Source organism: Leptonotus elevatus, chromosome 14 (assembly GCF_054856555.1).
Source record: "Leptonotus elevatus isolate MCC_2025b chromosome 14, RoL_Lele_1.0, whole genome shotgun sequence".
NCBI lineage: Eukaryota > Metazoa > Chordata > Actinopteri > Syngnathiformes > Syngnathidae > Leptonotus > Leptonotus elevatus.
The window spans coordinates 14,528,311-14,551,751 of NC_141252.1; the positions used below are offsets into that span (position 1 = coordinate 14,528,311).

General features: G+C 39.3%; 1 protein-coding gene across 6 annotated transcripts in view; it reads left to right on the forward strand.

Moving 5' to 3' along the window:
- ralgapa2 (Ral GTPase activating protein catalytic subunit alpha 2) overlaps positions 1-23,441 on the forward strand; it is a 103,398-nt gene that overhangs the window by 21,800 nt on the left and 58,157 nt on the right. For 4 of the 6 annotated variants that reach the window (XM_086094427.1, XM_086094423.1, XM_086094420.1 and 1 more), the window contains exons 4-25: positions 2,275-2,332; positions 3,123-3,166; positions 3,347-3,527; positions 3,656-3,771; positions 4,281-4,419; positions 5,307-5,515; positions 5,581-5,826; positions 6,032-6,214; positions 6,926-7,060; positions 7,146-7,294; positions 7,374-7,485; positions 7,646-7,883; positions 10,417-10,596; positions 14,335-14,481; positions 14,748-14,864; positions 16,464-16,546; positions 16,644-16,734; positions 16,847-17,020; positions 17,314-17,490; positions 18,064-18,257; positions 18,377-18,475; positions 19,337-19,492. In XM_086094427.1, the coding sequence (XP_085950553.1) occupies positions 2,275-2,332; positions 3,123-3,166; positions 3,347-3,527; positions 3,656-3,771; positions 4,281-4,419; positions 5,307-5,515; positions 5,581-5,826; positions 6,032-6,214; positions 6,926-7,060; positions 7,146-7,294; positions 7,374-7,485; positions 7,646-7,883; positions 10,417-10,596; positions 14,335-14,481; positions 14,748-14,864; positions 16,464-16,546; positions 16,644-16,734; positions 16,847-17,020; positions 17,314-17,490; positions 18,064-18,257; positions 18,377-18,475; positions 19,337-19,492 (3,228 nt within the window). The remainder of the gene's footprint in view (positions 1-2,274; positions 2,333-3,122; positions 3,167-3,346; positions 3,528-3,655; positions 3,772-4,280; positions 4,420-5,306; positions 5,516-5,580; positions 5,827-6,031; positions 6,215-6,925; positions 7,061-7,145; positions 7,295-7,373; positions 7,486-7,645; positions 7,884-10,416; positions 10,597-14,334; positions 14,482-14,747; positions 14,865-16,463; positions 16,547-16,643; positions 16,735-16,846; positions 17,021-17,313; positions 17,491-18,063; positions 18,258-18,376; positions 18,476-19,336; positions 19,493-23,441) is intronic. The other 2 variants (XM_086094426.1, XM_086094425.1) reach the window with 2 other exon arrangements.

A 23,441-nucleotide genomic window follows, 5' to 3' on the forward strand; every position in this document is an offset into this window, starting at 1 on the left:
GTAAATGTGCTAAGGCTGTGGATGCCGCGCAGTAATGCTCCCATCTTTATGCTGGCGTTTGGCTGCAGATTATATTAACACCACCAACCTTCAGTACAGAGGAGTCTGCTTTCGCCTTGAATCAGCCAGTAAATTCCTCATTGTTAGGACCACCGGTCCGGCTCCATGGGGAGTCTTTCGGAGCGAGCTTCTCCATCTCGTTCCCACTCTCCTTTCCTGGTGCTCTACAAGCGAGAGAAAGGGGGTGTTATTGTGTCTGCAAGTGTGCACACACATCCACGTTGGGGAAGGCTTAACCATGCTACCCTGCTGTGTTACAGCCTAGGATAATATGCCTGCTACCCAAGGAGACAGACTGAGTGAGGCCAACACAGATCCTGTACAGAGTTGCTATAATCCCATGCAGGATCAATAGTAAGGTGCAGCTGTACGTCTTTCAGCATCTCTGCTGTCACTGATAATGAAAGGGATTTAGTCCAGAGGACAAGAAGCGAAAGTTAAAGATGAAGGATGACAAAAGCAAGTTGTTGATGAACCAAGTCAGTCAAAAATATTCAATGGTCCCTTGGCTACGACGTTGCAATCAGTGGTAACATTTAGGACTAGGAATCAATTCCAATTTCCTCGATTCGATTTCGATTCACAAGAGTTCAGTTCGATTTGATTTCGATATTTTCTGATTCGATTCAATTCAATATCGCTTAATTATGGAACATCAATTGTTCTTAAATGTCGATAAAAAGGATGATAAAAATGCCACAAAAAGTCAATTCTGCAGAGGCAGTAACTGGTCAAATGATTTAGTTTATTAATGAAAGTAACACGTGGTTATACAAACATTAACATCAGCAAGGATGAGATGAAAATATTTTCATAATTAGAATTCAATAATTGTAAATATAAATTTAAAAGATTCTGAATTGTCCTTAAGTGCAATAAGTCAGGTCTTTCTTAAATGTAAGAAAATACTTTGAAATTCATGTGGACAGTAAATTTCAAGAAAATAGTAAGATGAGAAAAAATTGGCCTTTAAAATTGTATTTTAAGAATTTGTGGGGGGGGAATTCCGACTATCGATTCATGGTTTTTTAATCAATATCGGGCACAAAAAGGAAAATTCGCTATAAATTATTAGATTAAAAAAAACAGCCCTTGTAGCATTAACATATGTTAACATAAAAATAATAAAGACATTAATTAATAAAGTCACGCATTAATCAAGAGATGTCAGGCGAAGGGGGAAAGGGCAAAATATTTTTGCGATATCGCAATATTAAAATTGCCACAATGTTGTCGTCATAGCATGATATTAAAAGCAGACACATCTGTTAAAAGGCCAGGTTTTTTCCATTTATGCAGTTCCAACCCCCTCTAGTGGGTAGTTTATTAGTGCAGTTTATTTTTAATTAGCTATGTTTTGGCCACTTATGTTAAAGACCCTCCCTAATTGCCAGATGAAGGAGAAGGTAACACATTTGAGGTCCTCCTCAAATTGACTCGATTCAATAGTATTGTGTGATTTTGTTTTTTTAACATTCCCTGCTTGATAAAATAAGTAGGCCTCCTCAGTTCATGCATTTTCTAGTACTGTATACCAGATGTTGTGTATTTCAAGATGTTTTTGTGAGTATTTTAAATCATTTTTTGTTTTTTTCATCCAAATGCAAAAGTCGAAGCTCATTTGGGGGCTCTAAAGCTCTTCCCTTTTTTTTCACCAATTGTGGCAGACTTTTTTTTTTTTTTTTTTATCATGGCAGATTTGACCTCTAAATTAAAAAGCATAAAGTCTTCCTGATTTAGATTTGATCAGATGAGTTGCTGACATTCAATGGCTATTATGGAATGTGTGTGTAAGCATGTGTGTGTGAGCACGTCCTCCATCTCCCAGCAATTTTTTCATCTCTCCAGATTGGAGGCTGTTAACCTATACTGCTGCATTTAAGAGTAATGATAGGCCGCTGAAAGGTTAGGGCACGCTAATTGAGTTGTAAGGCAATTGGGGGTTGAGGTAATGACATTTCTGTGTAGTTTTCTGTGTTGTGTAGAAGCATGGAAAGAGAGGTAAAGAGCTGAGCTCCATAAGTGTATATTTTTCCATATGTTACTGCACAAAATAATCACTGTTATTTGATTAGATAAAATAGAGATTGATTGGTTGACAAAGGCAGTCTGTACTAGTATGGAATGTTTTATAAAACACCATAGATGCTGTTTGAGTGTTTGAGAGGCATTTCATTGGCTTATGGTTAACTTCGCATAATTTGTTTTCAACAGAAAATTCTGCAACTTCTGCCGGAGAAAATCTACAACCGCTGGCAGTTTCACAGTATAGGTATGTGCAACTCACTTTTTCACAAATGAAATGTCTGACATTTTCTCTCACTGGTAAGTATATTAGACTGATATTCATACCTCATTTTTCATCACTATTCTTCCATAACATTTAAGATATCTTTGTTTTGCACAACAAAGAGAAATTAATTAGTCTTAGCATTGAATATAAATGAGAAGTACTAATTAGGGCTTCATTTGAAATGCAAATAAGTCATTGAATTATACTGGCATGATTTCAGACCCACATCGAATGGAAAGCCCTTGCCAGATGTGATAACCCCAATTAGAACATTTTATTGTTAGGGATCAGCAGCGCAACAGTCATGGCTCTTCAACCTCCATTTTTAATTTTGGAAAGTCAATACTTACATAACGTCACAGCTGCTATCGTTCTTGTCCTAAAACCTTGTTCATTAATTCATCCCTCAAATCAAATAAATCATGACAGTAACCTTCAACTTAAACTGTATTTTATCTTGAACCCAATTTCTTGGCAGCCTGGGCTTTCCTCCCAAGACATGTCAGTCTGCATTTATTTTGAGAGCATGTCCTAACTCTCTCTCACACGCATGCACACACACACTCAACCCAAGACATTTAGCAATCAGAGCTTTGTCTCATTTGATTGCAGCAGACTGCCTCTATGAATGCACGTCAATCGGCCTTGGTAAAGATGACGCCTATAATTGTCCACGTTGAATGCTTGTTGGGACTGTGCGCATCTGTTTGTTTTTTTTGGTACGATGAATATGAGGCGTGTTTACCATTTGTCGCTTAATTTTTTTCAGGTTCTATTCTGAAAAAGCTTCTCCACACTGGAAATTCCTTCAAGGTAACATTAAAAATATAATTAATACTTGGTAAAACTTTAAGATCCACAGCTTTATGCTCTCTATGGCCATCCGCACACATTTTTGCTTATACACACTACTTACTCTGCGAATGTTGGCTCCTCTTTTGCATCTTTTTTGAGTGCGTATATCCATACTAATTCCTCTATCTTTTTTTCTAGATCCGATGTGAGGGGATTCGTCTCTTCCTGCTGTGGCTCCAAGCCTTAAGGGACAATTGTGCTGAGGAGCAGTTCCTTATTTATGCCTGTCTGGTGCCAGGTTTCCCTGCAGTGCCCTCGTCCAGGGGGCCTTGCACCCTTGACACAATCATTTACAACCCTTTCTCCAACCCGCCTGATGGTGAGCAAAAAAATGAACACAATAACTTATTATGCTGCTTCATATTTAGTTTTGAGGCCCACCCAGTTCTTGCTTTAAATTGGATCATGATGTGGCTCTTTTCTTATCATTTATGTCAATGTGAACAGCTAAAGTGGTGCCTGAAGAGATCACCCCACTTGTTCCAGCGGTGGCAGGCGAGAAGGTAGCAGATGATCAGACTTGTTACGTTCTCGAAATCCTTCTCAAGTTCATGGTTACCCAGGTAATTGATAATGTTGCAAGGGAAATGACACAGGTCTATTTTATTTATTTTTTACAAGACCACGTCTCAACAAACGTGGCTGCATTTTGGCTGTTTAGTATTACAATATTGTATACTTTCAATATTGAATTGTTAAATAAAGTAACATTTTATTGATTGTTGAACCTATAGTTCTCAGTCTTTTGTATTTGTATGCTTGCTTACTTTCAACCTATTCTGGTTTTGTTTGTGTGTGACATCATGAGCATTTCTTCAAGTGTGTCTATAGTTTAGAATTGCTGACAATAATGAGAAACCAAACATGATGGCAGTTAAGTGTGTACAGTGTGAATGTGATCATTCCATTTGCACCCAGCCAAAACCGTTTTCCCGTTGCAAGCTATTTGTAAGTACAGTGCCTTCAATCTTTTATGTAGTAAACAATAAACGACGATCGACTGAGTGATTGTGCGTTCCACTCCACTCCTGTAATATGACCTTGTCAGTCTTTGTTCTGTCTAACCTGTCAGGCATCCAGTTTAGAATGGAAGAATAAAGAAAACGAGGAGACAGGCTTCAGGTTTCTCTTCAGCCTGTTCAAGAAGTACTACCTTCCACATCTATTCCCCTCCTTCACCAAACTCACAAATCTCTACAAGCCTTTATTAGGTAAGGTGGTGTTACTAAATATAACATACAAGGTTATGTAGTGTAGAGTAACTTTTTGTACTGATAGCACTGGTGGTCCCAAGTGTTTTATTTATTTATTTATTAAAATTTTTTGGGTGCACCTGGACAAAAGTTAGGCGCACAAAAATATTCAACACCATCCCTTTCAACACTGCAGTTTTTGCAGGTTTCATTTTATTTAAGAAAAAAAGCTGTCTTTTAGACTATAGACCGGGGGTGCCCAAGTCTGGTCCTCGAGAGCCCCTATCCTGCCTGTTTTCCATGCTTCGCTCCTCCAACACACCTGATTCATGATCAGGATTGTTTTTAGGCTTCTGCAAAGCTTGCTGATGAGCTGATAATTCAGCATCTCTGCTATAGACTGTATGCTATAATTCCACAAGACAGGTAACTAACTAAAGGTTCTATAGCGTGCTTTAGCTAAATTGGTCAGTCATTTTTCATGACTGGGTATTCAGTATGGAGATCCAGGTGACAACAATCTCATCCGAATAAAATCCCACTGTGGAAAGAAATATATAAATACTAAAGAGAAAGGTTTGAACCTTTTGAACAAGTTGAAGCAGGTGAAGAACATTTTTGAACTGTAATAAAATCGATTTTGATATCTTTAAAGATAGGTTTAAGGCCTGTGCTTATGATAACATTCAATGACTATGACATCAATGGCTTAACTATTATTTGATAAAAAACATAAGAATATTAAAAACAGCACTGTAATGTTTTTTGTTTTTGTTTCAAAGCTTTCCATTCACATGGTGCATTGTTTCTCCGTCCCTCTCTTGCCCTCTCTTTCTCTGGTCTCTCTGGTTTCTCACTGGTTATTTTGGTCCTTTTCCATCTTCCTTTCTTTCTCCTACAATTAGACCTCCCACATCACAGACCAAAACCCTTGTATGTGCCAGTGACAAGGAACAACGAGAGCACCTTCTGCACCAGGGACCAGTACCTGGCTCCCCGTGTGGCTTTCATCACCTGGCTGGTTACCTTCTTCCTCAAGAAGAAATATATTAGCAACTCTGCAACAGCGCAAAATTCAAAAAATGGCCCTGAAGTCCTTCCCAAACTCATCCAGGTGAGAATTGTGCAAATGTGGATGTTGCTATGTTGTACTGTATCTCACAAATACGTTGTGTCCAGACTGTCACTGCAGGCGGTAACAGCCAGGAAAAGGAAAAGGAGAAGACATCAGATGGGGACACAAATGGGCCCACGGGGGAACCTGAGAAGAGCCACTCCAACAGCAGCACACTCTCAGATCGACGACCCAGTGATTCCAGTTTATGTAGCATTGAGGAGGAGCACCAGTGCGTCTATGACATGGTGCATGCCATCTTACTATCAACCAGGGACAATGTGAATTTTGTCAACGAGGTCTTCCACCAGGTATTAATAGCACTCTTGTCAAATATTATTACTTCCTTATTAAATATACACAATATAATTGACATTGAATCTCAAGCCATTTCCAGTTTCCTTAGAATTAAAACGGATAATGTTGCCCTCTGCTGGCCATTTGTTGCAAAGGTCTTTCCAGCTAACACAATTCCACAGCTTCATCGCAAATGTAACAACTGTGTTCTCTTCTAAGGCTTTCCTGTTACCATCCTGCGAGGCATCGGCAACCAGGAAGGTGATCAAAGTTTACCGAACGTGGATACTGCAGGAGAAGCCCAGTTTTATGACAGAGCCAGACAAAACTGCGCAGGAAGATGAAGTGGATGATAGCACTGAACAGATACTCAGCACTGAGAATAACAACATGCAAGCACAGGTATTGGTGCACATTTTTTTTACATTGACTCAAAAATTGGTTTTCATAGACAAAATTGTGTAATTATTACATTTTAGACAAATAGTGGTTATTGTAATTTTAAAAGTAAAAGTGGTAAAAAAAATTGTATGTTAATACTTTTTCAAGTTATTTTTGCTCTCATTTAGTTTTAAACTGTGTGACTTGGCTTTTTTTTTTGTTAAACCAAGCTGCTATTGATTTATTTAAGAGGAAGAGAGAATGGTAATGAAATGCATTTCAATGCGACAATGTTAACATAACTACAGATTTTTGTAGTAGTAGTTCCATTGTATGTAATGGATGAAATATATCAATGAGGGTATGAAAGGTAAGTAAAAAAAATCATGATAAAATAATGTGTTCATGCTAACTTTTCTACAAGCATTTAGTAAATGGAAACAGTCATTGCAAATTGGTTAAAGGATGCACAGGTCATACAAACAAAACAAGCAATTGTAAAAAAAATATATAAAAAATTGTAATGAGTGAAACTGGTTGTGCATGAAGAAGGTCTTCTAATATTGATTTTAAGATGATGTTTGATATGGGCTTTGAGAGAGGTGCAATTTGCAGTGAATGTGTTCTCCAAGTTTGTCATAAGTTGCATAATTTTGAAGTTTTTAGTCTCATAATTGATGGGTTGTTTTTGTTGTTTTTTTGGAGAGGTTGACTGGCTGTGTCTTTTAACAGATACTTGAGAGTCACAGCCACAAGCGATCGTCAAGTTGGGGAAGGACCTACTCTTTCAGCAGTGCAATCAATCGAGGCTTTCTCACGGAAGAGCAGAACAGGGATATCAAGGCGGGCATCCAGCCCACACTCCAGGTCTGTCTGTCTTACATCATTACAACATTTTGATCGTGTCTGTCATCTTACTAATTATTGTATTCATATGTATCTACAATTGTAGGTGTTCCTGACCAACTCTTCGAATGTATTTCTCCTTGAGCCATGCCAGGATGTGCCCAAGCTCCTGGAGAATCAGGTTGAGGTGTGCAAGTGTGTCTTGAGCATCTACCGGCACATGATCATAGAGCACACAATGAACACACAGACCTGGTCAGTACAATATTTGTTCTACCTGGTTGACTTTTTTTTCCCCGTCACTCTAGTATTTATTCTCGTTCATTGTCCGCAGGGAGCAGATGTTGCAGGTCCTACTGAGGATCACTGAAGCAGTGTTGAAGAGGCCATCAGAAAACCAAAGAAAAGACAGCTTTGCTGAAAGTTTGGCATCCATTCTTTTTCGGGTATGTCTGCCCTCAGCGAGTTTAATATTTATTTTATCCAATTTTTTTTTTTAAATAAACGACATGACATTACAAACTACAAGTGGTTTCTTTTGTCACATAATTTTTTAGAGTGTGTGGTGTTCAAAGTGTAACGGTTCATATTTGCTCTTATGTTTAGACCATCATTGTGGCGTGGGTGCGAGCCAACCTGTGTGTGTACATCTCTCGGGAGTTGTGGGATGAGCTGCTCACATTGCTGTCGTCTCTGACTTACTGGGAGGAGTTGGTGACAGAGTGGGGCAGCATCATGGACTCCTTGACGGCTGTGCTGGCCCGCTCGGTTTACGGCCTAGACATGGCCAACCTGCCTCTGGATAAACTCAGTGAACAGAAGGAGAAGAAGCAGCGAGCACGTGGTGAGGAAAACATGATTGGATTTACTGAGAGAAAACGATCATAGTTATTTGTCATCTGTGTCTCAACTTAGCTTCACAGAGTAATAAAATCCAGAAGAGATATAATGGCTTTGCCAAGGCCTAGACAAAATAAGATCAGTTTTTTTGTCAGGCTGATTTTAATTTCAGTCAGCCTCAAGTCTGCCTGGACCCCTCAAATGGGCATCAATTACCCACATTTGTTCCAGAAGTTGGAAAACTAACTGAAATATGTTATTAAGGAAAATACATTTCATAAGTTGGTTCCCTGAGTGTGGACCCTCTTTTATATTTGGGTACATATCTGTGTTTATAACTTCTCAAGTACATTTAAGCACATGCAAATTATTTGTTAGTGTGGTAACAATGCCATCAGCATTAAAACAGCTGCTGAAATTATTACCCTAACCCGACTCGTACTTGAAGATCAGGTCTCAGTGGTTGCTGATTTATTTGGGATAAGATGTAGTCAACCTTTCGCCAGTGTAATAGCAAGCTGCTCAGCCTATGCCAACCTCAAGCTAGGCAAGCCACCAGGACACTGAAGCCAGCGAATTAGCGGGACCCCAGCACAGAGAAACTTCCGGGAGTCTGGGCATCCACCCCATCTGCTGCAGCTAGAGCGCTCAGATGCCACCGCTAGGGTTCTTGGTGAGTGGACCCTAAAAAACTGCCTAAAACCCAACATACACACACACACACTAAATCCCATTGGGCCAGGTAGTGCCTGCAAGGCCAGGAGGCCCAGGATTGTAAGGCCTTGTTCAGACTGCCAGCCAAAATCCGATTTTTAGCCCATCCAGATTGAAAGTGGATGGCTCTTTTGTAGTCTAAACAGTCACAAAGCACATGAAATCAGATTTTTGCGGAACCACATGCGGGAGGTAGTTTAATTTCCGATTTGGACAAGATGCGTCTCAGTCTGATCAGTTCGAAACCCTCAGAATGGATTTGACTGTCCGTGACGTCACTCAACGCGTGCAAAAACCAATGCGCCTGCGCTGCCCGGCTGCTTTCTCGCATGCTCGGCATGCTCCATTACCCCGTCGGCTCCTGTCATGCTCAACTGGAAATACAGTGACAGTTTACGTTACTTGCGCTGAAGCCGGTCTCGCTACCCTGTAAGTTCTTCACGTGCAACCAGAAATAGCGAATAAGTGCCTGGCCGTAGCCATAGACATATGGTCATTAAAAAAAAGAAAGAAAGAAAAAGAAAAAACAGTCTGGACAGTCAGCCCTAAAAATTTGATTTGAGGAGGAATCCGATTGGAGTCAGATATGCCCGCAGTCTAAACGCCGCCTAAGAGCCCTGACACCATACCACACAGGCCTGACTGAACAGATGAAACCTTTTACTATTTATTATGTTATGTTGAAAAAGTAAAAAATAAAATAAAAAATAAATCAGTAACTGAATACATTTTTCTCCTTTGTTCAAACAAAAAAAGTGATGGCTACAGTATACAGTACTACAGTATGAGAGAATGTATATACAGGGAGTTCTCGAGTTACTTCGTATGCGACCTACGTCGTTTCGACTTTACAGTGCCTGTGCCTTGTCCGTAGCACCTTCTTTTTCATTAATTTCCCACAGTAATCTTGCCATTTTAAAGTTATTTAAAGTTGTGTTGTTGTCCAGCAACTGACGTCCATCGAACAGGTCGGCTCGCCATCAGGCGCGTCACATTTCTGTGTTTAAATTTGAATTAGCTCCGCTCTGCCATCTGTCAGCAATGAATGTCCGTGCGGTATTTTGATGTAAATATCGACTTTAACGATGAAATCCGACTTAAGTCAAAATTTGGGTTACATCGCCAGCGCAGAAACGGAACTCCACTGTAACTCAAGGACTCCCTGTACACTCTAAAAATAGTTGGGTAAAAAATAACCCAAATTGGGTCAAGAATGGGCCAACCCGACATTTTTAGTTATTTAACCCCAAAAGTTGGGTCAAATTAAATTAATAACCCACAAAATTATTGTTTTTTTAAACTGGGTTATTTTGTGAGTTTTTCACTTGACCTAACTTTCTGATGTATTTAGCTCCAAAAGTTGAGTCAAATTAAATTAATAACCCACAAATAAAACTAATATTTGTTTTCTTTTGTGAGTAATTCATTTGGCCCAACTTTTTATGTTAGTTGAATAACCCAATTGAATTGGGTAAAAAATTAACTGACCCAAGTTTTTGAGGTATTCAGCCCCAAATGTTGCTTCAAATTAAATTAATAACTCACAAATAAACCCAATTTTTGTTTTCTTTTGTGGGTTATACATTTGACCTTGGGTTGGTGTTGTGGTTTATTCATATGACCCAACGTTTTGGGTTAATTGAACAACCCAAAATGTTGAGTCAGTTACTTTTTTGACCCAGTTTGGGTTAATTTGGCCCAATTGTTTTAGAGTGTACTATTCATTATACCTTTAGCTCTCGAGGCTAAATTAAAAGCATAACAAACAACCCAGATAATTACCAAAATAATACTGGAACAGAAAAATGTGCTCTCCTTGGCAGGAGTGATTCAGGACTCCCAGAAAGCAGCTGCAGTGGCTCGTTCCTTCTCACTAAGTTGGAGAAACCAAGGAGACCTGGCTGGGACAGGAGCTCAGGAACCAATGAGGATTCGTTCTGCCACCACGTCGGGTGCTCCTGGTGTGGAGAAGGCCCGCAACATTGTCCGACAGAAAGCTTCTGGTAGGGATTTGAATTTATGTAAAATCAATGAAAAAGTATCCACCTTTAATTAATGCTGGTCATGAAAATAATTTATAATCTTAGATTGGAAATTGTATTCCCCTGTTCAAATTATTATGAGCTATTATTCTGGCTGGCTGTTTTACTATCTAGCCCCAATCATGACTGTTGCAAAGTTATGTGAGGCCGTAGTAGGTGTTTTTTAATGTGATTATTTTCTTGATCCTCTGCCTTTGTGTAAGAAAGCCGCTAAGCTTCTGGTGCTCAGATGCATTGACAGCATTGAGATCCATATGACAGGTCCATGTATACACCAACCCAGGTGCCACTGAAAGGCCAAGCACCAATGACAGAAAGCTCCAGCAGATGGCCCCTATTGTCCCCCTCACATGTCATTGCACACTGACTCCATTTCCATGTCTTGACAGTATGTCAAAGGCTGGCTTAGGACGCCCATTGTTACAAGCTCAGTCCAGACGCAGCAATGGCCCTTATCTGATGGAGATGTGGCAGGCTAATTATAAGACTAACTCGCTAAAATGCATGTCTCGCGTGTATGAATTTTTGGTCTAGACCGAATCTCAATGGGAAAGATAAAAGAGAGACAATCACATTTATTTTCCGCAATTACCCCTAATGCTCTGAAATGACAAGCTCGGTGAACGAGGAGTAGCATTTGAGCCTGAAGGAAAAAAGTGTGTGTGTTTGTATGTAACACAAGCGCTTCAAATTCCCTACCCTTCCTTAGGCCTAATTGGATTTCTCACCCGATGACCTTCAAAGGTCCCATCAGCTCTTCACTCAACTCCTCCAAAGAACGTCCACACTTGATTGCGCTACAGTTTTGATAGTTTCAGTAAGAGTGTAATTAATGCTCATTAATATGAATTTATGACAAATAGTGGTGAGCTGTAACTGCCACAATATATCTTCCACTGTAAGGAGTAATTAAAGTGTTTTGGATGAGAGTATAATTTAGATGCAATTTAGTTATAAATGTAAAATATCAATGTGGTTTTGTGTGTCTTTGTCTGATGAATTAGTATTCTTGTCTTTAACGTAAACATGAGAACAAACAAACGGGTTGGCACGTCACGATGTACACACTGCAACAGACAGGCACCGACACCAGTTGTTAAGTACATTCTGCACATGCGTGAGAACTAATTCCCCTCCATACCATTGCCACTGAAAGTCACTATTTCTCATTATTAGAAAAAGGCAACCGGAAAGCTCCTCTGGGGGTGTGATACAAAAACATAAACAATGCATATTCACCATGTATTCCCACACGAAGCACTCTCTCAGGCTTTTTACAGTGTCGTGTACTATGAAAGTAAATCCTACCTGATATATACAGTTGCGTGAAATAGTGCTGAATTCATCTTCTCTTCTTTACGTCCAAATGCGTAAGTGTGCATAACGAGTAATATTGTAACACAGACTTGCATATGAAAGGCAGTGTAGTGTGTCAATACCAAATCCGTACTAGCCCCAAAATTGGTTCCACACATCCGCGACTGGAAATACGGTGTGCACTTTACTGATTGGTTTCACGCATGCGCGACCGAAATACATTGCATTTACATTACTTTTTAAAAATGTATTTAAGGTTTGAAATTCTTGTGTTTTTAAGTGTGCACACACATACAGTAAAATTGGGTAATTTCATTTGTCGACAAACAATCATCATTTGATGCTTTGTTTAGATTCGCCACAGCTTCCAAAATGGTGGATGACGTTGTGCAAAGTTTCCCTTGAGTTTCCACAGCTTTTAACCATTAATGCCTAAAGCGCTTCCCAAACATGCCTCTAAAACCTTTGGGTGACTTTAGAATCACCCCCGAAAACCTGGTTTTCCTGGAAATTCAACAATATTGTCAATGCCTACTAAATAATTGATATCTCAGCTCCTGAAACAGATAAAAACGAGCTTACACTTTTACGTTTTTACGTTTACACAAACCTAAGTTTATTATTATTAACCTTCAATATATTTTTAAAAAATTGTGTCGCATCTGCGGGTTTATTTATTTTCAGCACTGGTGCCCAGTTGTAAAAGCCTCCGGGAATCAAGTGGTAATTATTTTTCAATTCTGTTACAAAGCTGTCTAAATTTTCAACATCATCATTGTCTACAAACATATTTCTTACCAATATGCCACTGTTGGCGCACTGACGGTGTGTTTGTGTGGCGTGACAATCATTTTCATCAGCATGTGTACATTTTACGGTCCTCGCACACTTAACCGTACCAGCAATTTTAAACATAATTTAAACTTCCTGTATAGTATTTATTGAAACAATATGTACTACAGATTAAACTATAACATTTTAGAATGTTCAAGCAGGAACATGTGTCGTAAATGAATTTACTTGCGTAGCTCAGATCAGGCATTGTCGTAAAACTTGATCGACTGCGCATGCGCGTGGAACCAATTTTGCAGCTGGAACGGATTTGGTACTCATAAGTGCTATAAATAATGGCTTAGCTTTGAATGTTTGTAGAACTGTTGTACACAAAGGCGATAATACATTTACAGAGCTGCTCAAAAGTTTGTGAACCTCTTGAGCAATTTGGATTTTCCAATTTTTTCAACCTGATTTTGTCGTTCAATCTGAACCATTACATTTTATATGAAATAACAGGTGTAGGTCAATGCATTGTTGTTGTTTTTTATCAATTGTGTAGTCAAAACTAAATTAAAAGCACGTTTTGGTCAATTCATGTAGGTACAAAAGTAAGTGAGCTGCATTGCTTAAAACAAGCAATCAAGTAGGATCAGGTAGGACAAATTGGTAGCTAAACTAACCACTGAAATGGACCAATGAAATGAGAGAGGTTTAGCGAAGAAATTGTGCATCATTGACTGAGACAGAGACAAAACCACTTCACTTTAGTCTTACCCAGGTGAACCCATACAGGTCTTTCCAACTCCACATAGTCCAGGGAATCATGAAGTCAGAGGAATATTGTGAAATCCTGGATCATAACCTGAAGCCGTTCTTTGTGAAGTTACGGCCTAGTATACGATGGATCATGCAACATGACAATAATCCAAAGCATTCCAGCAATACAACCAAGGAATGGCTGAAGAACAACAAGATTCATGTTCTGGATGTGCCCACTTAAAATCCTGACTTAAATTCTTTCAAAATACTGTGGCGCGGGACCTGAAGCGGGCAGTTTATGCTAGACGCCCATCCAACCTCTCTCAACTGGCTGCATTTTGCAAGGGAGAGTGGCAAAAATTCCCCAAAAGTAGAAGATTCCCTAACCCTAACCCTATGACTAAACATTTAATAAGGTTATTTTAATATTTTATACAAAAAGTCTGACCATGCCTGCAGGGTTCAAACTTTTGAGCAGCACTGTATATGTCACACTTTATTTGCTGATTTTAAAACAGACTGGACTAGCAGTGCTTAATTCTTACTCCACAAACATAATATTCGTCACAATACCATGTTTATACTGGTGGGGGTGCGTTATCTCAACAATTCAGTACTACAGTCATTGTTCTTAGACCTTACTCGTTTTTAGCAATTACTGTATCTTCAAACTACATATATATAACATATTTAGAAGCAAAACTGTAAATTCACTCTGCAGAGTTTTAAACTCATATCAACAGTATTTTCCTCATACTGTACTGCGCTCCACTATTTTTGAATGCTGTCTTTATTCTCTTTATTCCTTCCTTTTTCACATTCTGCTCTCTCTTCCGCTGATGGAAGCTAAACGAAGCCAGTCCATCAGCAACTGTGTTCACCTATGCGAGGCTTTGCCCACTACTAAAAGCGTTCCTACGCTGCTCCACACTGTGAGCTCTTTCTTGCCTGGTATCGCTTCTGGTAACTCTGCTTGCTCTCACAGACTCTCAGGTAAAGTGGCTTTGGAGAGGTGAATGTACAGTATCTGTGTGTTTGTGGTCTCCACCCTTTCTGTATCATTCAACTGTCGTCCTATCATAAACTGTCTTCTGTACCACTACCTGGTGAGAGTTTCCACAGACTCTCCTGTGGGGGAAAAAAAAAACTGCATGTGTGCATGCCTTAAGTTTGCTTGCTGTGTTTACATGTCATAATTTGAATAAAGATTGATTGTCACCATTGCCTTATTTTGTGTTGTCTTATTCCCTTTTCACCAGACGTAGAGGAGTGCCAGCTGTCAGAGTGTGGGGAAGAATTAGGAGGGGGTGATAGCCCACTTCCACGGAGCAGCAGCACCTCAGATATTACGCAGCAGCTTTCTGACACATTACAAGGTACAAACATACAGTGCTGTGAAAAAGAATTACATATGTGTTTCACCAAGACAACACGAATAAATACAAAATGCATCTGAAAAAATAATTGCTCTTAAACTGGACGCGTCTTGTGTTGTGACTCCATATTGAACGTTTTTCAATTGAAGCGGCGGCGCTGAAGCAGCAAGTGCCCACCTTGTGCATGGCCATAGTTGTAATAAAAATAATTACCTCTCTGACAATTAAAACTGAGCAATATTTATGTTCAGGCTGGAGTTGCATTATTTTTATTTTTTGCCCGTTTTGTTAAAAATGTATAACTGCCAATGGATAATTGCATGCAGATTCATTTCTGCTGTTTGCACTGTGCACTTACTGCATCACTCAAAGTTTGATGTGTATGGCTAATACATTTGTAATTTTTTTGCATATTAAATTAGCAATTAATTAAACAAGATTTTGGGGTGGTATTGTGTTCCTGTTGTTGCGCAGCGCTATATGATAGCATTATCTGGAACTAAAAGTTCAGTAGTATCTATTTGTAAATTTGGTTGGGCAAGTACTAAGTCATAGTATTATAGATGCATTGTCAACATATCTTTATTTGACCACCTTTTTAATTTAATTCCTTTATTTAACTAGGTTAGAAATGTATTGAGATTAAAAATCTCTTTTCCAAGAGTTACCTGGCCACAGGGACAACAAAGACACACAATCATTACGACAATTTAAAACAAACAATGCGTATGTGTATATATGTATGTATGTATGTATGTATATTTTTATATATGTGTGTTAGGGCTGTCAAAGTTAAAACGTTAACTAATTAATTAATCACAAAAAAATATCGGATACCTTTTGTATTAACGCAGATTAATCACATTATTAATTTTGATTGCAGATGATCCTTTAGCTGACAGCGGTTGGTTACGTTAAAGGTAGCACAGGTTGTGTTTGAGCAATAAACATAACTACATGCATTAAAGTAAAGCATTTAATGAATATTTGTTCCATGTCAAAATATTGGGATAATTTTTTTCCATTTTAAATTATGCAAGTAATTAACTGACTAGAAAAAGAGGAGGATGAGTGTGTTTAGTGGATCAAAACATGTTGAAGATGTCCTCATAACATTAATAGTCAAAAAAAAATTAACACAACTGGTGCTCTTTAAATTTGACGGGCAACATTTTTTGATAAAAAAGCCTTTTCAATTAAGCGATTAATTGTGATTAATCAAAATTCTAAGATGTGATCGCCATAGTCCAATAAAGGTATAAAAAATAAAAAAAATAAGTTACCGAAATAAGATGTGTCCTTGCTGTAAAAGAAAAACAAGATTTGTTCCGAGAAAATAACCCTAGTTTTAGCTTCAATTTTCAAACAAGGCCCTCAATATGTGACTTGAAAGACAGATTTTGGTCAATAACAATACCTAAATACCTATAAGTAGGTACTATTTGAAAAAATCAAAATTATTCTGGATTTAAAACTGGCTTTTAATTGTGTCAAATGAGACTGCACAACATCAAAGGCAGACTGTAAAGATTTAAAAGCTTGTTCAATTACCCAATTAATTCATATCCGTGTCGATTTATCTCACATGCTACTCTCCAGCCCAGAAGAGGGAGCATTCACCTACTTCCTGTGGTTCTGTAAGCGGAACATCTGAGAGACGAGAGAGCAGTGAACCGCCAGTTGTGAGAAGCCTATTTGTATTGAAATGTTATATTACAGTGATAGAAATAAACCAAATGACAAAGGCAATATATTCTGTATATTCTCATGTGCTTGTAGATCCTGATCTGCCAAAGCAGCAGTCCAGCTGAGATGGAAAATAGTGCTGAGGGGTACCATCACTGCGCAAGGGTCAAGCTCAGAGAGAAAAGTTAGAATGAATCTATGATTATGTCCTCATCTGTTGTATTAATTTAATGTTTACCTAAATTACTAAATTCTCATTCTGTTCCATTTCACACCTGCTTGCCTTCCTTTCCCAGGTGAGAGTATTAGCAGCGAGACGTCAAATGGCTACCTGAATGAAAGTGAGGTCACCTGGCAGGTTTTTGATGAGGAAGCTGACAATCAGTCCACCCAGTCAGCCCACATGGACGTGACCGCTGACCCCCAGAGCCAGGGGAGTCTGCTTCTCAGTCACCATGAGGCTCTAGCAGGTGACAAATCATATACAAGCTCATGTTTTTTTGTGATTTTACTGCACAGGACTTATTAGAAAGGTGGATATAGGAAACAGATACTTTAGTTTTATCCTGATTTCTAAGGATTGGGTTTAGTATTTTGGAAGCATGAATGGAAAGTCAGTGTGCTGCTCAGTGAGACATCTCCCAGACCCTTACACACGAACACACTGTTGTGACTTGTTTGTTTGTGATCATCATGAAGTTTTTGTCTTTGTCATTCTGCTCCCCTCCCCAAACCCAATTTTATCCCTGTCCCTTGTTTATAGGTCCTGAGTGTACTCTCTCCCCCCACTCTTCACCCCCACCCCAACACCACAACCACTACCACTATCCTCAGAACCCCCCCGCCTCCCCAGCCCTCGTGGTGCACAATGAGTGCCCGCAGGATTGCCCCCTGGACGACAGCATTCATCAGTCTGTCTTACATATGCCACACCACTTGGGTACTGCTCCATAGCTGCTCCACATCACAGAGTCTTCATGCGCTCCCTCAACCTTGACTTCACATCTTAGCATACTTTTATCTTCACTCACACATCTGTTGCTTCATTGGATTTAAACTGTTGATCGTTCTATAAATGACTGGTGAAAAACATTCTGCATCAATTACTGCAACTTTCTCTGACAATTTTCTGTTTCCCATCATCTAATCCATCTCCCTTTCTCACCGCTCTTTGCCCACTAAGTGGCGCTGTTTTCCTACAAATCCAGAGGAACTCATTTGGCTGTTGCATGTGACCATGTATATTTTCCAAAATGATTTTTATAACCCAGTACTTCAGTGGGCAAGGATTTAATCAACCCGTGATGGCATGATAATCCTCAAATTACAAATGTGTAAAAACATACTACATAATAAATTGATTTTCAGCACTTATTGATTAAATCCTATGTCTCATTGAATAACATTTTGACTCATTCTGTGACAGTCACAGCAATAATACAGTTGCTGCCAAAATGAACAACATCATCACATACAAACTTTGATGCTTTTGTTCTCTTTTTCGACCATGCAGACAGCAGCGAGTGTCTGACGGATGATGTCAGCATAATTGCAGGTGGGACCCTGACAGGATGGCATGCTGATTCAGCCTTTGTCCTATGGAGGAGGATTTTGGGTATCCTTGGAGATGTCAACAACATCAGAGGCCCCAAAATCCATGCCAAAGTGTTTTCTTATCTCTATGAACTGTGGCAAAAACTTGCAAAGGTAAAGTGGAAAACCAATTAAACTTTCAAATCTTTAGAAATACTCAACTTCACCACGCAGCATTTTCTCTAAAATGACTCTCATTTGTTGACTGCTCGCTGTTAAATCTGTGCTTCCAGATTCGAGATAACCTTGGTATCAGTGTGGACAACCAGTCTTCTCCTCCCCAGCCTGCATTCATTCCACCCCTCCGTATGCTCGCCTCCTGGCTCTTCAGGGTACCAACCACTCGTAACCTCTAACAACAGCATTGAACGTTGAAGCATAATGTGAAAAATGTGTACCATTCTGTTTTGAGCTTACTAAACAGATTCACTAGCAGCACAATTGAATGCTGTCTAATACAATAGTTCTTAAAAATGTTGAGTAATGAATATGAATGAGAATGTCCTTGGACAGATGAGACAAAACTGGAGCTTTTTGCCAGGTCACATCATCTTGAAGTGCATACAAGGAACAGCACTGTATCTTTTATGAAACATTGAGGAGGCTTACTACTGTTTTGTTGCATGTAGCGCAGGAAATCTCAAGAGTATGACATTCTGGAGCAAAATGTGCTGTTCAGTCACAGGTCATGCATTCTTCAGTAAGACAAAAACCCAGTAAACACTCATAAAAACACCCCAAAATCATGACGAACAAATTGTTGAACTATTCTGGAGTGTTTTGAAGAGTTATGGCTAACAAACTTTTTTTCAAGGCCACAAATAATTCTGTTTGATCACAAAAAAGACATGACTGAATTTTAGTAGTTCAGCAAATTTCTATTTGTGACTATTGGTCGCCAACAATTTTGTCCATGTGTAATCATTGAAATTTTGGTATAGGCAAATGATTGAATACAGCGAGCTCTTAAAATTGATTTCAATAGTTTGGGGAGACTGTGTCTTTATTTGCTAAGTTGTTAATTGTACAATTTAACCTTTTTGTTGTCTTTTAATTTGTTATACTAACAAAGAATGGATTAAACAATGGTACATTTAAAATGAAAAAATGGTGGAATTCTCTCTTGAACAGCGAGAGTGATTTGACGGATGCATCTTTTTCACAAAGTGTGTGCTTCTCCATCTCTCACGCAGGCCACCATGTTACCAGCAGAATACAAAGCAGGCAAACTGCAGGCCTATAAGCTGATCTGTGAGATGATGACCAGACACCAGGATGTCCTCCCAAACACTGACTTCCTGGTGCACCTCTACCACATCATGCACAAAGGTTTTACTAGCAATGATCAGGTATGACCAGCAGGTAGTGCTGCTGCATCAGCATTTCATTTCATTTCATTTAAGCGCTTGACTGCATGATTAAACCCCAAATGATCATTTTGTGTAATTTCAGAAAAACATTGTTTTACATTTGCCAAAAATGTCAAATTAACAATTACTCTTTTTTTTTCTTCTTTTTTTTTGATTATGTGATTTGGATTGGTCGTAGTTTGGATAAGCATCTTCGATAACAAAAACATAAATGCTAAATCGTTTATTTCTGCCCCCATTTTTCATCATTAGCTGAACTTCAAGATTTAAGACTAATAGACGGAAGGCCTTGTTTCTCTCAGGCATTGTTCACAAATGTGTCTAAATCTGTGTGATGATCATTGCACAAGTGTTCCTTAGCCTGCACTTGATAAAAGGCCACTACAGTCACCGAATTTTTCCCCCCTCTCAGTGTAGGAAACATTTTCATCCACATTGCCTCGTTTGTTTAAAAAACCCGCATCCACACTAAAATGCATGCGTGTGTTTTTAAGCAAATTTTCTACAAGTATGCCAAGCCTCTGGCAGCAGTAGTTAGCCAAATGCTGCTCAATCAGAAGGAACTTGCGTAATGTCACAAGATATTTTTTTCTTTCTTTTTTTTAAATAGTAATAAAGAAATACATGTACAGTAATTTCTGGACTATAAGCCGCTACTTTTTCACTTGCATTCGACCCTGCGGCTAATACAAAGGTGCGGCTTATCCATCAGGTCACAAGGGGGCGCACTATTAAGGAAGCGCAAGAGCATCAGGCAGAGCAAAACATACCAAGTGAGCCCAAATACAGTAGGAGAGACAGAATGAGAGCGAGACAATTATGGAAAAGAAAGTAGTGGGAATCTGGTTGCGGTAACATTAAAACAGGTTTACAGTCGGATGTGGCTTAAAAGTTTAACAAACTCGAGTATTCCCAAAATTTAGCTAGAACAGCTTATAGTCAGGTGCGCCTTATAGTCCAGAAATTAATGTAAACAGACAATTAGGGTGAGTACATCACAACGGAGCATAACGGAAAACCATAGAAGATAAATACAAAATCTAAAAGACGCAGTTTTTTTTTTAAACAACTTTATTTAACAACTGCAACAAACACTATCAAACAAACATATGTAGAGGAAGGTTTTAGAACCTTCCACTGCCTCACAAATCACTCGTGCACAAATATTTGGCATCCCTTGTGTCTGGAGCCAACGCACACGTAAGGTAATCATGAATTGCAGAATAGAGATACAATGCCACTTCCTAGTCACTTTTTAAAGCCATCTCCTTGGTCCTAAAAACCCCTGCGATCTTCCCCCAGGTCCTAAAACTTTCCAAACTACACATACAACGCAAGTCAATGCACAAGACGTCGAATGAGTTTCCTTATGCGAGATTCATTATCCATAATATGCCATAACAACTGAGACGTTTCTGACAATTTGTGCAGAAATTCTTATTCTAACTGATTGTTGCAGCAGATTTCAAGGTGATTGGTCTCAGTCAATTAGAGGTGAAGTTGCTGGATGTGGGCTGCACTGGTGTGTGGTTACACATCTTTGCTTGTGAGGCCAGTTCCAAATCTCTGAATCACCTTTGGGGACTACTTTTTATAGAGAAATGAGAATGTTATTCACGTTCACAGGCGACAGCTCTGGCGGCAACTGTACCCTATTTCCCTATTTGAAACATTGTGACATCTATGAGGTTGAGCTGCGTGGTAAATATATAGTAGAGCAGCGTTTTATTGTGGGCAGCCCTAAGATAATGTAATAATTATGCATTTGTGAGATGAATGGATTATCTTGACAAACGAGATGCTTTCAATGGCAAAAAAAATAATAATATCTGAAAAAAATAGGGCTCATGGAAAATGGCATAAAAAACAAAGTGATACATTTATATTTTTTTCTGTGTAGCATGAAAGTACTGACTGTCTTTTTTATCCAGCATCGGTTTCTGACATCACACATTTCCACAGACACAATCACACCCTTGCAAGTGTGGCCAATTAAAGCTGTAAAGTGGTGGGACTATATTGTTTATTTCAGCTCATGTAAGCGTTACAGACAGGTGTCCTAGTACTCTTGTTCCACATTGTATACTGAAGATGAACTTGGTGAGGATGCAGATACACCGTATAGGCAGTAGCACAGTGTCTTCTCTTTTGTTGTTATGTTAAGTAATTGCCTGCCAACCAGCTGTGTTAAAGAATTCTGCTGTGTTTTGGCATCTTCCGGTCTTCCTTTAGTCACACCCATCATCATATTTAAATCTGGCCTAGCTCCACTCCTTCCAGACGATGCAGAGTAGAGATGAATGAAGCCTCCCCCCTTCGCTTCCATTCATCCACCCCAAAACAAAGAACGGGATAAAAGTGGGGATAGAGGGTATTTTGGATACAAGTATGTGTGTGCGTGTGCAGTTGCCCTTCGTGCTGGGTTTCTATTGCACCTTGGCAGTGCGACAAGCTTATTAGAATGTTTTCAATATCGTTCAATAATGTTTTGAGCCCCTGCCGCGTATTCGTGATTAATTAAGGATTGACGTCTGTCGCGCTCCGTTAGACTGACAAGTCGGCCGGAGGCCCAGAGTGGGCTGGCCCTTGTGTGTACGTGTGTATGTATGCGTGTGTGTGCGTGTCTGTGAAGGAGCGGGAGGACAGCCAGGGGATCATAGTGTAGAGTGGAGCAATGAGGGGGGCACACTGAGGAACAAGGCAACATTCTCTCGCTTTTGTTACAGCTCTGTATAATGCGTCAGGGGGCCAGAGCCAGTCTGGCCACTGAGGCATGCTCAAATTGGCCAGAGAAAAGAGTCCTCACACCACACAATAGAGGACAGCCGCACGCCTGCTTAACATAAGAAAGTGGCTCTTACTCGACCCCTCCTCCCCTCACTCCTCCTCTAAGCCACCCTACCCCACCCAAAAAGAGGAAAAAGCATATATTTTGATGTGTATATAAATTATCTATACCTAGTCATCTACTCTGTGAATTAGTTAAAGATGGCTTTTAAATGTCGGTCTAAAATTACTTAATGTTTTGCTGTTGTATTTACATAATTTAAGATATCTTTTATATATCATATTGTAGCTCTTGCACAGATAAAGATGTATTCTGTTGTAAAACACCCATGCTTTGTAGACAATTGAGGGGAATCCCAGTGTAAGTCATCACCATTAAATTCAGTTAAGCGTCGAGCAAAATGAGAGTTCCCTTGGAGGGATTGTTCTTCTAACTGACAAGAGGGACAAGGTCATGGCCATTGTCCTTATAGTTTGTCCTACTCTGCTCTCATAAAGACATGACATGCCATGACAGCAGTAATCCATCCAAGAGGTCAGCTTTCTGCTCTGTAGCATATTAAGTCAAAGTAACCGCTCCCCTACTTGGTCCAGGTACATCTTTTTAAGAGAAGCTTTCTCCCAAATCGCATGGGGCATTTCTATTCATTTTTATCATTAGTTGATTAATAGTGTCTGATCTTGACTACGTTTACATGTAGGAAATAACCCTTTTAAAACCTGAACATTGCTTTCTTCTTGGTCTTCTTTTTTTCTTCACTTATTTGTATTCGCATGGAATCTTGGTATTTGTAGTACAGACCGACTTTTATGTGCCACGTCGTTCCATTTTCACGTTATTTTCTGTCTCTACGGTGACAATGCCACAGTTTGTATCTATACACACATATATACATGTAGCCTGTATAAGTCCGTGCTTCTTCCGCGCAACTTGACGGAAATTTCTCAAGCAGATGTAAACAAACATGACAACACAGGCAAAGAACCATACTTTTGGAGAGAGGTGAGTGACAATATTATAATGTTTTTTATTGAACGTAAAAAGCTAAAAGCAGAAATTATGTCTATTTGTGTAATGACTTGCGAACGGAGTATTCCAATCGAGCACAATGACCATGTATACGGGAGTAACTCTGTCTGC